General features: G+C 30.6%; 1 protein-coding gene and 1 long non-coding RNA gene across 19 annotated transcripts in view; one reads left to right on the top strand and one right to left on the bottom strand.

The window, feature by feature from the left end:
- The window catches only part of LOC136398834 (uncharacterized), a 46,760-nt gene extending 33,528 nt beyond the window's left edge, over positions 1 to 13,232 (top strand). The window contains exon 3 of one of the 2 annotated variants that reach the window (XR_010750056.1): positions 12,936 to 13,232. This is a non-coding gene — a long non-coding RNA (uncharacterized lncRNA). Of the gene's footprint in view, positions 1 to 4,735; positions 5,088 to 12,935 lie in introns of those variants that run through there. The other variant, XR_010750055.1, reaches the window with a different exon arrangement.
- Positions 1 to 15,509, bottom strand: part of TRDN (triadin) — a 415,240-nt gene that overhangs the window by 265,124 nt on the left and 134,607 nt on the right. For all 17 annotated transcript variants that reach the window (XR_010750049.1, XR_010750050.1, XR_010750051.1 and 14 more), the window contains exons 7-9: positions 15,201 to 15,260; positions 8,079 to 8,261; positions 1,969 to 2,028 (exon numbers count right to left, since the gene is read on the bottom strand). Coding sequence is in view for 14 of the 17 variants with exons in the window: in XM_066373320.1 (XP_066229417.1) it covers positions 1,969 to 2,028; positions 8,079 to 8,261; positions 15,201 to 15,260 (303 nt within the window). In the remaining 3 variants the exon portion in view is untranslated. The remainder of the gene's footprint in view (positions 1 to 1,968; positions 2,029 to 8,078; positions 8,262 to 15,200; positions 15,261 to 15,509) is intronic.

Here is a 15,509-nt window from a genome sequence, read left to right as displayed (position 1 = left end):
GGCTCTATCTATATTGTTCATAGCAAAATTCTCCTTAATTTTTGCAGAGATGGTTTTACTGTTCCTTCTGACTGTAAAGTTATGTTAAATTTTCACAAAGCAATGATTAGCACCATGACTATTGAGCCGTTAGCATCTCTCCCTGACTTTGAAACAAGGATGGTCTCTGTGCCCTGTGATTTACTTACAAATTGTATTTTATGATCAATTAGTAGTATCATAATAAATTTAGGTCCCAAAAGAACACACTTTTTTCTCAGACAATGCAATGTAAAAATTCATTCTCACCAACAATATAGATTTATCTTGTGTATAAATAATTAGTTGATCTTATAAAGCAAAATATGTGTAAAATATAGCTTTCTGAAACTATCAGAGTTAAACAAAATGGGCAGTAAACCAATTATCTAAAATTGAAATAATGGTGTGTATAGACGGTACTTGTCAATGTTAAGAGGTTTTCTTTGTGTGGGATGCTCAACCTGACCGGCAGTGGTGAAGTGAATGAATCAAAAAATATAGTCATTGTAGCATTTTGTTGTGCATCTTCTGAAAGATTGTTACTGTGGCCCTAATTTAAAATGTATGAACATTGACAATCAGGTGGAGTTCAATGATTTGCTCAAGGTCCAGTGTTAGAAAAGGAAGGTGTCAAGAATTATGACTGTATTTGTATGTGAAGCCCTCAGTTTTTACTACATAAAGCTATCTTCCTAATGTTTCTATCTAAATTTACTATGCTATGATACTCATTTTTACCAAGTGAGTCATCACATTTTCAGTGTTTTCCCTGTCATTTAAGTTTATAATCCATTAAGAAATTAAAAAGAGGAAGAAAATGAAGAAAAAGAGGAGGAAGGGGGAAAAATTAACTTGAATAAGTTACTAAAATTTACTAACTTTTCCTGAGAGCCAAGTTTCTTATGATCTTCTAACTAAGTGCTAAATGTGCTATATATTTGCTTTAGATATGATATGCCTACTTGCCAATATTTGCATAAATTATAATGATATATTTTAGAAAATTTTCAAAAATACTTGAGGAACCAGTTTTCTTTAAACAATCTACTTCTATTATGCTATGTAAATTACCTCCTTCCTTAACAGTAACTTCTCAGAAATGTTTCCTCAAACACAAATATGTTACCATAGTACCATCAATTTTTAAATATTCAAAAGGCTTAACACAAGTCAAGTCTCCTTCAACTTGGGGTGGTGAACACACAGTATGATGTACAGATGATGTATTATAGAATTGTATAGCTGAAACTAAAAAATTTTATTAACCAATATCACCCCAATAAATTCAGTAAAAATAAAAAAGGCATAGCACAAGCAATTGAGTTATTCATTCTTAATTAAGATGTTAATAAATAATCCTTTGTTACACTCTGGAGAACAAAGATAAGAGAGATAATAGATGAATTTCTTTAAGTAAAATATACCTCCCCTTTGTATTGACTACTAACTCCAAGATGACTCTCTCCATCAGTAGTAGTTCTCTGGAGTGACTAACCTAGTTCTTATGTAAGTGAAAAAAATCAGTTTTGACAAAAAAATATTAAATATTTAAAATGTGAATATTTTTAATATGACTTTTGTATATTTCTAAATAAAAATGAATAGTTTCATTGTAATAGGTCTTTTCTTCTATTCTATCAGAAATAAAATAAGATGATTCACCTCTTCATTCCAAGATATTGCTAAAGATATTAGCACTTTTTGTATATAAAGATATTAGCACGTTTTTAGATTTCAGCTGACTTCATTTATAATAAGCCTTGCAGTAAAAGAAAGTAAAATTAAAGGCTTTAATGTGAGTTATCCTTTTTTATTGGTTTTATTCTAGATATGCACATGCATTATGCAAAACTTTTTAAACAGAAAATACAGTTTAGCACATAGAAAAGCCAACAATCTTAGAAACAAAGACTATTAACAGACAAGTACAAGAATTGTTTGGAATACCTGGTTTTAAATCCCCATGGACAAACATGTCAATCATATATCGACAGAATGCATACTGATCTGACAAGAGTAGAAAGAGAAAGAATAATGAAAAAATGTCATCAACACCTTTCTATTTTTCTAGGGAGAAATGGTTTAACAAAACACATAAAATAGAACAGTTCTTTTTCAGTTACTACAATTCTGTGGAAGAATAATTTGAACTCATATAAATACAAGATGTAATAAACATACCGTTCTATTTATTCCATACCAAAAGAATAATCTTAAAAATTGAAACAGACTAGTTGAGGGTATTATTATAGCAAGTTGTTTTTAAAAATCAAAATGGTCTTCATCAAGTTTTATTACTAAAGCCATCATATTATAGCAATATTACTCTTTGTCCATACTCTCAAAACTGAAACAGAAATTTTACAAGAGGAAATTGTTTCCAACTTGGAATGTTTTACCAAATATTCACTCCCAGCCCTTCTGTTAACATTCTAAATGGAGGAGCAGAATGTTTTCTAGAAAAGGCAAGCATGAGAGCTAACCCTTTTGCAATCTGTTAGGGTTCTTCTATCTGGAACTGCTGTTCATTTAGGATTAAATCAGGAAAAACAGATTTACAGTCCCAAATAATATCACTGTCAAGTTAATCAATCGAATGATCTTTACTACAAAAGCCTCTTATGACCTTCAATAGTGCATGGTTTATGGATGTGGTAATAAAAAGAAAAAACATAGAATTTGAGAATTTGGAGAATATTTGGCTAAAATGATTTTATAAATAAGTTTGTTTGTTTGTTTGATTGCTTGTTTTTTACCTCTAAATTAAATACATTGCAATGAACTTTAAATTCTCACATGAATTTAGACTCTGATAAGGTCATTCCAACCCAAATTTCAGTTGATGAATCACTATAAGTTTTACCATGTTTGCAATGAATCTCACTAAGGACAATTTATATTATGTTTCTAAATAAGCATTGTATCTATGCAACAAATCCAAAGGCAACATTAGGACCAAGAGAGTTTATTAAATTTATACAACATTATACACCCTTAAATGCTCCAAACTATGTATAGGAAACATGAAATAATGAAACTCATTATTATATAGATGCAGAAACAAAGATTTTTGTAAACCTCACCCTTTTTTGCATATTAACAGCACTTTCAAGTATTCATTTTATTGTAAAACTCTGTCAAATTTTTCAAAAAAATAAATGTAGTTATTGCAGTAGGTGTAAAACTATACTTTTCTTTTTTGTTAATACCTAAATCTGAGCCAGCCAAAACTTATTAGGTTTTAAAATTTTGCATGTATTTTGTTGTTTTGGAGCACATTTTCCCAAGGTGAGGAGGCATAGAGTGGGAAGGAGGCTAGTTGTCCAATCAGACCCGGAATCTATTTGCTCCTGGATTTACTGAGTAATAGCAGAGGTCTCTGATATTTGAATCTGAGAACCCTATGGTGTAGAAGGAAAGTAAGATTAAGTTCTCTTTTCTTGATACGACTGTTCTCTTGAGCAAAATTCCACAATGAGCAATTTGAGTCTAAGATAAAGCTGGAAAAAAACTCCATGAAATAGTAAATCTGAGTTTACTTTCCTCTTTGTTTCAGTAGCTTAAATGACTAGACTTATTTTAGATTTGTCCTTCTTGCAATTCAGAAATCGTTCTCAAAGGACAACGTAAATAGTAAAAAGATGGAGAATTTATTCAAATGCAGATTTCCAGGCCTCATCACCTACAACACTATAATTCCATAATTCTTAGTTTGAACCCAAGGAATATACATTTTTAACAAACCCCTCAGAAGAGTCTAGTTAGACCACACTTTCATTCACTGATCTACATCATTCAAATATTCCCAGTGGTGCTGTCGTCTTTGGCAATAGCAATGGAGAATGTGTGTATGTCAAAAGTTTAGAATGTGGGAACTAGTTGAAATGTGAAGGGTTTAGACAACCCTCACAAATGAAATACTGTTCTGTGCTCCAAGTTGGGATGAGATATTTATATACATAACACCTGGAATAATATAATTAAATAAATAAAATATTTGTGCTTCTAAGATTTTCTTTCTGCTGAATGTTGATAGTGTAAGAAAAATAGCCTATATGTTAAATTATTATCAAAAAAGTGTTTTTATTATACCAAATATTTTATGAATCCAAAAGTCATTCATTTAATTAATGCATCAATAGTCTTATGAGCTTGCAATTTGAAAAAGGAAATCCCTTACGAATTCTAATGTTTACTTTTTAATCTAGAAAATTATTTGAGTCATAATACATAGGTTGTTTGTTATATTTAGATGATGTTATAATCCTGCATTTTAATGGCACCCACATATCACTAGGAAGATAAGAAAAAGATTTTAAATTAAAAATTTTGAGTATTTTAAATTAGGTTTCTTATTTCCATCTGTCTTTGGTGTTGAACTTATCAATACATAAGAATTCTAGGCAATTATATTTTGGGCAATCCCCAGTATACCTGCTTTACCTGTCTTAGGCTAGAGCAAAACCAAGATTTTCCAATTTTACAAGATTTATTTTATAGAAAAATGTTTTTAAACATAACTCATATATTTAAATAGAAATTTTTTTCTGAAGAAAATCAGAACTGTTCTATCATTCTAACTTCAAATTTAGGCAATGATAATTCACATAAGGTAATTTTATATTTGGTCACCACTTTTCAGTATTTTTTTTTCTCAGATAAATATCCTTCTAGTGATAACATACATCTGTTTGTTTCTCTCCTTGATTCTCAGGGAACAATGATGGATGTCACTTGGTTGCTGTCTTCTTGATGTTCCCTTGGAGTGGGAGCTGAGAGAAAGTGCATTCTCGGTGCAGAATGTCAACAGAAATGAAAATTTTAAAACTCTAATAAAGATTGGGTACATGTTGTCAGTGCTCTAAAGCAGAGTCGCATTAGTAATGCTTTCCCTTCCTGTCACCAATATTTAGATAGTTGTTAAAAAAAGAAAGGAAGAAAGGGAAGGAGGAACAAAGGGAGGGAGGGAGGGAAGGAAGGAGGGAGGGAGAGAGGGAGGAAGGAAGGAAGGAAGGAAGGAAGGAAGGAAGGAAGGAAGGAAGGAAGGAAGGAAGGAAGGAAGGAAGGAAGGAAGGAAGGAAAGGGGAAAAATGAAAGGAAGGAGGGAGAAAGGGAGGGAGGGAGGGAGGGAGGGACGGAGGGAGGGACGGAGGGACGAAAAGAAAGAAAAATGTATGTAGCAGTGAGGAGGTTTGATCTTCATTGAAGATTTGCCACAGAACATCAGAAAATCAGGGAGCAATGCCTGATCATGTCAATCCTTCTACCCTACTTTAAACAGATTAATATTGATCCATAAAAACTAGATTATGTGATATATAATTGTGTGTATAAGGTTTTTTGGTAAGCATGAACATGCCAATGAATCTTATTACCAATGCTTTAAGTAGGAATATATTATTTATATATACAATACTAAGATTAATATCACAGGAATATATTTGTACATATATTATACAAGGGTAGACAAACATAGGTTTATAGGTATATGGGAAACAAAATTTATTCTTGTATTATTATTTATTAATTATTGTATTACTTATTTGTATTATAACAGTAAACCTACTTTTGCAAACCCCTGTATAATTAAATAATTGCCATTAAGAGTCTTTGCCCCATGTAAAAGTCTCTTTCTAATAACTAAAAGACCTGTGGGCCTTACTTATTCAAAAAGAACTATTTAGAAATTTATATGAAAAGAATCACTCAAATTAATTAGGTCTAATTTAAGTTAAGGAAATAAATATTTCCTTGCCCAAAGGAGAACTAACTCAAGTTTTACTAAATCATCAGTACAAGAGTCTCAAAATCAAAGCCAACTCACAAATAGATTATTTTGAAAACACTGTCTTTATAATGTTGAGTTAAAACCATAATGTGATTGGTTTTTAAAATAAATGCTCATCATGTCAATCTAATCGTTTTAAATAAATATCAATGAATCAGGACATTAATTTTCCAATTTTCTATCACAGTAAGATTATCCATTCAAAATGTTTTCTTTGTATTTACTCTGCAATAAAATAAAATCTTTATGTCTGACCAGATATCAAAGGTTAAAATTTTGATTACTTACCTAATGATACATTAATTTAATTGATGGTAGCAGTTCTCAATATGAGCTTTACTTTAGCAAATTTATTTGTTTAACTGATAAAAGCACATTTGTGCTTTTGTTTCTAACGTTAAGTAAAATGTGAGTGTTCTTTCAATAGATAAATAGCTTTTCATGTGGAAATAAAAACAGTTTGAAAGTGAAAATGGTAATATAATGTTATACTTAATAACCCTTATTACTGATAGAAATAAAATACAATATCTGTGACCAGAAAAATAAATATTATTGGAAAATATTCTAGTGATATGTCTGCATTAATATTATATACCCCCCAAAAAACCAAATATGCTAAAAATGAACATCAAAAAGTCTATACATGCTTCTAATTAGTTCCTAACTAGATACTTGGTATTTTTCAGCTGTTTTTATGTGTTCATTTTCTTTCCTAAATGCCAATCTGAAATGCAAATTATTTTAAGATACTGATAATCATTTTAAATAAACATCAATGAATCAGGAAATTAATTTTCCAATTTTCTATCACAGTAAAATTATCCATTCAAAATGTTTTCTTTGTATTTACTATGCATTTTTTCCTACCCAACTTATTTAATAAATAACATATAGCTTTAAGAGAGGCAATAATTAATAGTTTTAATTTTTTATATTCTTAAAATTGAAAATGGTTTTTTTGTTTCAATGTTTCAAGTCTACTCTTACCTTTAAAAATTACATTGAAATACATGAAAATTACCTAAATAAAAAAATGTGCTGATAGCTAAAACAATTTTTTTACCTTTCTTTTTCCCTTCTTTTCTCTTAAAAATATTTTTGTATAAATTAAAGTTGCAAATATTGCTTATGAATTCAGGAGAAAAGTAATTCAAAATAAATGCCAGAATGTATTGCAAAAACAAATACCATATATCTCACATATGAGGAATCTAAAAAGAAAGATGTGAATTGCAAATTTTATCTTACACCTTATAATGGGAGAAATTGTTTTCAATTCAACTATCCAAATAGCTTACTAAGTAAGAAAGTTGTAAAATATTTTAATAAAAATATCCTAGAAACCATTTCATTAATTTAGTCCTCAGGTAAAATTATTCAAAACTACAAAAAAAAGTGTTATTTTTCCATATCCCTAAGAAATCTGTGTAGGCATATCCATACACATTCTGTAGGGGGCGTCTCAGGACTGAGCCCAGCTGGAGCCAGGAATGAATTTAGGGGGAGACAGAGATATGAGACAGTTCGTCCTTCAGCTGTCCTCTTCAAACACCAGTCCTTTGTGATTACACAGCACCTTTCCATAAGGAATTTCAGACTTATATTTCACCTCCATTAAAATGCTTTATTTCTTTCAGTAGGGATGGAACTTTGACGTGACTCTTGTTGAAGACCAGCATAATACGTCAGAGACAGAGCTTCCGAAAGTCAAACATGTAGTCATAGCAGCTGACAAAGAAACTTGAGAGTTCTTCTCCCTAAACCTCCCTGCCTATTAAATATACTGAATTTAATAATTCAATGTATATTCTGAATTATGTGCTTTTGCAGAAGCAACAGGGATGTATGAATCATTTTTAATGATATTTATTCTATATATTTGAACATAAACCCCTTAAAACATTACTTGAGAATTATTATTTTTCCTGAACTGCTTTTCTCTAAAGAGTAGAAAACATACAATTTTTGTCCCACATCTTAAAATAAAAATCCCATATCACAGAAATTCAACACCACCAACCTTTAAATAACCCTCTTTTAAAAATACTTCAAAGTGCCTCTTTAGATATGTGAACACATTTGGGTGTTTCTATAAATAAATTGTGATTACCAATTTATTGTATTTCTTTTCAAGTATATTTACTTATCCAAGTTTTTGTCTCCCATCTGATGCCTCATCTCTTCCTTTTTCAGATTTTAATTTCATTGTATCTGCTTCTTCCTAATATTCTCTTAGAACCTTCAGCCACCTCGTCTGAATGTTTACCTTTCTGTTCATGCTTGGACGCAGCTGCCGTCTCTTTCTCGTCCTTCTCCTTGGGTTTAGGTGATGTTTTCTGTGCTTCTTTACCTTTGGCGGCTGTTTGCTTCACTTTCTCCTGTTTCCCACCTTTCAGTTCCTTTTTAGTCTTTTCTTCAGTCTTTTCCTTAGTCTTAGTTTTCTTCTCTTCTGTATAGATTTAAGAAAAGTTGGATTATTTTTGGTTACTTACCCACACAGCATTTTATCTTTCACTGGTCATTAATAATAATTTGAAAAGAAAGAGAAAAGAAGAGCAATGAAAAAATAGTATCGTCGAGATAAATACTTGACACAATTCTACTATCTGACTTTTATATAGTTTATGTAGTGTCATGTTAGAAAACTAAAAAAAAAGTTAGATTCTTTCTTAATTTGTACATGAAAACATTACTTTTTAGGTAGTTAGGAACTTAGTATGTCAAAAGGGGACATTTCAAATATGCAGGGATGTATATACAGGGATGTTCAATAAAAGGTAATTCTCAAACCAAAAAGCTCAATAAAAGAGACCTGTTAAAAGGATAAGATCATTTTGTTTCACAACTGAATATCTTAAAAGTCATTCAAGAAACTGTACTGTCAACACAATATTTTTTTAAAGATAACTATTAGGAATGTAAATATAAAATGATTTGCACTGGTGATGACTAAGAATAAGACAAAATTATAATATTAGAAGTTGACTCAGAAACATTTAATTTTTAATGATTTGACTTTAGAGAGATATAAAAAGAGCAGAAATTAACATATTGACTCCTGTTAATCTTAAATCAGAAATGAAAATTTTAATGACTTTTAAAGCACTTCAATGTATCTTAGTAAATAGAAAAGGCTACAAAGTAGAATATGTATTTTATATATGAATTATAATATATAAATACATTTTCTAGGCAAATATTTTAAATTTGATATTATGTGCATTTGGAAGGAGGAAACTGGGATTGTGAATTCATCAGTCTGTGAATTGTTAAATTATTTTATATAGCACACATTTGTGGAAAATTGTTTATGATAGAAGCTGCATATTGGACATTATTTATTCTAAAGGATCACACATAATCATTAAACATCAAAGTGAGTTTATTACAATGTTCGACTCTCATGTTATTCACCAATATAATGGCTTGCCTTATTGTCACTCATGTTGAAGAATTTGATGAAAATATAATAACCAAATTTCTTGACTTTAGTACACTAAGCAATGATTTAAAACTAAGACAAGATAACATTGTGATGTCCAGTGAAGAATAAAAATAAAAATGAAAATGATAATGCCTGATGCATGTAAAACCAGAATTATCTGTGGAACTCTATTTTATTAACATCCTCCAAAGCTCTGCTCCTCAGAAACTTTGCAGGGAGATGCTGATACTATGTTAGGGGTAGGGGGATATTCTTATGATCAAATATATTTGGAATCACTAAGTTAAATCAGATTCTTTAATATGGATTTCTCAATGCTGATATGTACTGAGATCTTCAAGGAGAGGAATTGCACTATTCACTGTTTGCCAATATCTACTGTAAAAATTGCATATGAAATTTACCTAACTGCACCACAAACTTCCAATGTTTTTATAACTTCTGTGACTATATTCAATTGGAGATTTTCTTCTCCCTTTAAACCATTTCTAAATATTATTTGCTAGTTTTTGTTATTTTCTACCACAGACTAATTTCTGTGACTGAAACCATCAACTCTCTGAAAATCACTTGAAATCAACATCATTCCAGAACCCCACACTAAATATGCTTTAGTTTCTGTCTGTAGAGAAAGTTTCATTCAGATGGCCAACAGCACCTCAGATATACAACTCATATATGTTCATTTAGTTAGTAAACCCTTCCAAAGAACCCATTATGACCTAGGACTGGAGATAATTGCTGGGGCTCCAAAGATCAGCAAGACAATCTTATCTGAAGGCAGTTTAAAATTCTGTGGTACGTGACTTCATCTTAGCTCTCTTCTTCTCATAACATCTTTCCCGAAGTTTCTTTCTCAACTAGACTATTCTCTCTCTTTTTTTAATATCTCATATATTTTCCACATGTCAAACATTAGATGCATTCTCTATATTTTCCATATTTTCCCATATATAAATTTATTTGTGTTTAATTCATACACAAGTGGCTCTGCCACTAGGATTAATCATTTCTTCAGCTTAGCTTTGCTTTGCCTCAACTTCTATAAAAACACATGTTTTTCTATTTTATTAAAACACACACATAGATGGTTGATTACACATCTATCTTCCCTAACAGACTGAGAGCAACTTAAGGATAGAAATTACATTATTCATTTTTGTAGCACCATAGTGTCTAACACAGTGTATTTCTCAGAGAAAACAGAATAAATATTTGCCAAATTTATAAATTTGATTAAGGAGAGAAAACAGTAAACTTCACTATATGAAGATCAAGTGTAGAATATAGTGATATATAAATTGCATGTGTAAATATGTGTTTAGAGGTGAACTTAAAACTAAAAAATTTTGCCAAATGTTTATTTATTTATTTATATGTTTTATGTGTAAAATTGTTATTGTACTTGTCTTAAATGACACCTCTCACTTCTTGTAAGTAGAAGTTAATTTAACCTTATTTTCATACTGTGGAATTAAAGATATGTGGAATTCAGATATACTTTTAATGATTTTATAAATTATAGATAGGCAGAGATAATTTTCTGTAAGAAAAGACCACAATGAAAACAAACTCATTTTTATCAATGGTTTTAAGTATAAAATCACAAAATGTCTCCTGCCTATTTTAGGAATTTGTCAGTGATCTTCATTTTTGAAGCAAATAACTTTGCCTCACATTAAAAAAAATGAGTGAAAACTTAACAATGATGTTAATATTATATAATATAGAAAATACAATGAAACTAAAGCAACACCCATCTTTTATTTATTTTTATCAAACTAGGTCAATGTTTTTAAACTTTATGCCAAAATGGTCTTGATTTTTTTTTCTAAAACAGAATTTAAGAGATTTTTGCACTTAAGAGTTCATTAAGAAACAAAAATGCAGAAAAATATTTTTGTTATATTCAAATAACCTAGTTTACTTAGAAAGACACTTAAATCATGACTTTATCAAATGGAAAACAAAGTGGTCTAATGAAAAAGAATGATATCAGCATATTTGATCCAATTTTGGAATTAGCATTACCCATAAGTGACCATAAAAAAATCAAACTATCTTTTGCCAAAGCAGAGAAACCACATTACTCAAAACATAATAATATACTGTATATTTTTGGAGTTAGGAATTAACAAGTTTTATCTCCCATTCATTAAGGAACTACCAACTGCTTAACTTTTTTGTGCCTTAGTTTCTCTTCATTAGAAAAAAAAATCACCATTGTAGCCATCTCTTCCTTTAAGGAAGATGTGAAGATGAAGAAACTAATGTGGAGTCTTCCTAGAATTTACAAATTGTTTGATATACAGCAGAAATTACTTATCCTCATTTTACAAATGAGAAGTCTAAGAATCAAAAGGCATTTGTCTAATTTATTTCCCCAGTAGACTAAATTGCATAATGTTATTAATATTGTCCTATGAAGATAATACGAAAAGTATCTTAGGATATAGAAGGGTAGATATAAATACACACAGATTAGTGAAAACAATAACCTTCTGAAAGTGATTAAAATAATAGTAACCTCTCTTCCTTCATCAAACTCACAGATAACTAAATATTGTAAATGCCAGGCCAGTTAGCTTGGCTCAAACTTGGCTTACCCAATTCCTTTTCTTTCTCCTTCACCTTTTTTTTCCTCCTTCTCCTCCTCTTCTTCTTCCTCCCTCTCCCCCTCCTCCTCCTCCTCCTCCTCCTTCTTCTCCTTCTTCTTCCTCCTCCCCTCCTCCTCCCCTTTCTTCTTCTTCTTCTTCTTCTTCTTCTTCCTCTTCTTCTTCTTCTTCTTCTTCTTCTTCTTCTTCTTCTTCTTCTTCTCCTTCTTCTTCTTCTTCTTCTTCTTCTTCTTCTTCTTCTTCTTCTCCTTCTCCCTTCTTTCTTCTTCTTCTTCTTCTTCTTCTTGTCCTCCTCCTACTCCTCCTCCTCCTCCTCCTTCCTCTTTTTCTTCTTCTTTTTCTCTATCTTAGTTACTTTTAATAAACTATGGGAATAGGCTAGCTTTCGCAGTGGATATGAGGTTTTACACACGTACAGGGTAAACATTGAAAGACTTATTGTTGCCTAGCAGGAATTCCTCAGGTGATTGAGCTTATTGCTGCCCTTGACTAGGCTGTTTTTGAAACATAGTAAGAAATGTATTGCCTCTTGGAATCAAAGGTCTTCAGAGGGAGGTTCTACTTTAATTCTGGTCACATCTTTCAAATATATTATAATAGGTTATCTTTGTTCCTCGTTTAAATGTCACATACTGTAGTATATACCCTTTTTAACTTACTCTGTTTTCCCCAAATTGGCCATTAAGCAAAGAGCATTTCTTATGCATTTTCTACCTTTCTCACAATGTATATATATGTATATATGTAAAATAAAATGGAAATTTATATATATATGTATGCACATATATACATTTATATATATACACACATTCATATATATACACATACATAGTTTTTTTACATCTATGATCTTATAAGAATATAAGCATGTAAATAAAATATTTGTGATTTGTGGCAGGCCAGACTAACTCAAGATGGCCCCAGTGATTCCTGCCTCCAGATACTTATACTTTTATGTAATCCTCTCTCTTTGAATATGGGCTGGCCTAGAAATTTCCTGCTAACCAATACTCTGTGACTTTCATGGTTAGTTTATACAAGATTGTTATTTTTCTCTTGCTAGCTGATTTTCTCTCTTGCTACAATTAATGATGCCAACCACCGTGTTAGTGAGATTCATGAGGCAAGGACCTACAGATGGTCTCTGGACAACAGCTAGAAAGAAGTGAGCTACTTATTCACCAGACCTTGAAGAACTGAATCTTGCCAATACTTATGTAAATGAACCTGGAAATGATGCTTCCCCAATTGAGACTTCAGTTGGGACTGCAGCCATATCTAACACATTGATTGCATTCTTGTACGAAATTGTGAAGCAGAAGACTGAACTAAGCCATGCACAGATTCTTGGGCCACATAAACAGTGAGGTAATACATGTGTATTGACTTTAGCTTATAAATATGTGTTAATTTTTTCACAAAAATAAGTAACTAATATAGTATTAAATAAATATTTGTTAAAGAAATAATTAAATTATTTATTTAATAGTTTTTGGATAGAATCCTTATTTATACTCTGGTCACTTGAGAGTTTTTCTTAGTACAATTACATTCTAGATAAATGATCTGTCCCAATTTTTTTTCTCCATGGAAGTCAGTTCCTTCATCTATCAAGTTAGGTAATTAATTAGGGTGCTCATCTCTAACATCCTTACTGGCTTTAAGATTTTATATATATAATTTATATAAATTTATTTTCATTCAAATCTGTCAAACAGAAAAGAACTAAATAGAATAAAACAATGTTTTAGTTATAAATTTTAGTTTGAAACTAAAAGCTACCTTTTGGAAAACAAAGTCTTAATTTACAATTCATCATCTTAACCTCAATAAAATATTTGGCTATCTCATTGAAAAAAATCAATAAAAGATATACCTGCCTCAAATAACTAATCAATTGTATAGATAACACATTGAACTTTGAAAATAGTTTCTAATTTTTATCTAAATGATTCATAACTTGAAAATGCTGGATTGAGATTTCTAAGCTTTATTGATTATAGAAAAACTTATATTTTACAATATGAAGAGAAAATTTAAATTTAATCATTGATATTGAACTATCAGGTAGAATGTCTACTTTTCTAACATCAAATAATCGGTAGACAAATTTAAAATAATAAATTCTGATACATGCAATCCTCTAAAATATTGAACATTACATTGATATTATAATTGTGGGGTTTTTTTGTTTATTTATTATTAAGACACTTAGGATCTCCAATGCTTAAAATATCAATCAAGATATATACATTACTTTTTTTCTTGAAAAAATGTAATCCCAAATTAAAATATTCTAAAATTAAGCTCAAGATATAATACTGGTCAAAAGCTATAAACCAGATACATTATGCTAATTTTCTATATCTATAGCAACAAATTCCAAAAACATATTAAAATGACATTCATTTAATAAAATCTCTTTGTTTCCATTACTTTAAATCTGGGCACAATAGAGCTCAACTACATTCTCTATTTAGGGTCCACAAGGCTAAAATGAAGTTGTCAACAGGACTGCATTTCTTAGTAGAGACTTTGGGAAGAATGGGCTTCCACACTTATTCCATGTTGGCAGAATTCTTCTCACTTTCCATGTACTTTCCTCAATTTTTAGCCAGCAATGGAGAACAAATTTTTCTCACATTTCACATCTTCCTTTTCTGCCCCTTCTTTATGCTTTTATTTTTATCTTTTTAAATTTATTTTTTTAATTATTTATTTATGTATTCATTTTAGAGAGGAGAGAGAGAGAGAGAGAGAGAGAGAGAGAGAAAGAGAGAGAGAGAGGAGAGACAGAGAGAGAGAAGGGGGGAGGAGCTAGAAGCATCAACTCCCATATGTGCCTTGACCGGGCAAGCCCAGGGTTTCGAAACAGTGACCTCAGCATTTCCAGGTCGACGCTTTATCCACTGCACCACCACAGGTCAGGCTCTTTATGCTTTTAAATGTTCATGAGATTACATAGAACCCACATGGATAATCCAGGAAAACCTCTATATTTAAGATCGTTCTTAACTACTTCTGCAAACTCCTTTTTGCTATGTAATGTAACATAGCAATTGACATGACACCAAGGGATAAAAGTCATGATGGCCAAAATTCTGTCTACCACATATGAGAAAGCTTTTTATTTTCCTCTCAAATTTTGAGATGTTCTATTATTTTAAATATTCAGTGTTATTATTCTTTCAATATTTAATTTAAAATGTAAGACAAAATTAGTTGTTTTATGTAAAGGAAACATTGAATGCTTGCAATCCAGCTGTAAAACCAAAATGTAAACTTCAACAGAAAAAATTGTTATGGAAATAATAAAGGGAAAAGTTACCTTTTGTCACTGTCTTTGTTTCTGCTTTTTCTTTTTTCTCAATTTTTTCCCTGTGGGTTGCTTAAACAGAAAACTTTATATTAGTACACACTTTTAATAAATTTTAAGACCAAGGTTGCTCTTTACCTCAGTTTTATACCCAACAAAAGCAGGAAATAGTCAAATATTTATGACATTAATGAGCCTAATTCAAGAATAGTTACCAATGTAAACAAAAAGTTACCAATATAATAATAACTAAATAAAATCTAATTTTAAAGACCTGTCATTAGACTTAGTATTTTGAACATTAGTCTCACCCACCTTTTC

Source organism: Saccopteryx leptura, chromosome 3 (assembly GCF_036850995.1).
Source record: "Saccopteryx leptura isolate mSacLep1 chromosome 3, mSacLep1_pri_phased_curated, whole genome shotgun sequence".
Classification (NCBI taxonomy): Eukaryota; Metazoa; Chordata; class Mammalia; order Chiroptera; family Emballonuridae; genus Saccopteryx; species Saccopteryx leptura.
This window is presented reverse-complemented; position numbering and strand designations above follow the sequence as displayed.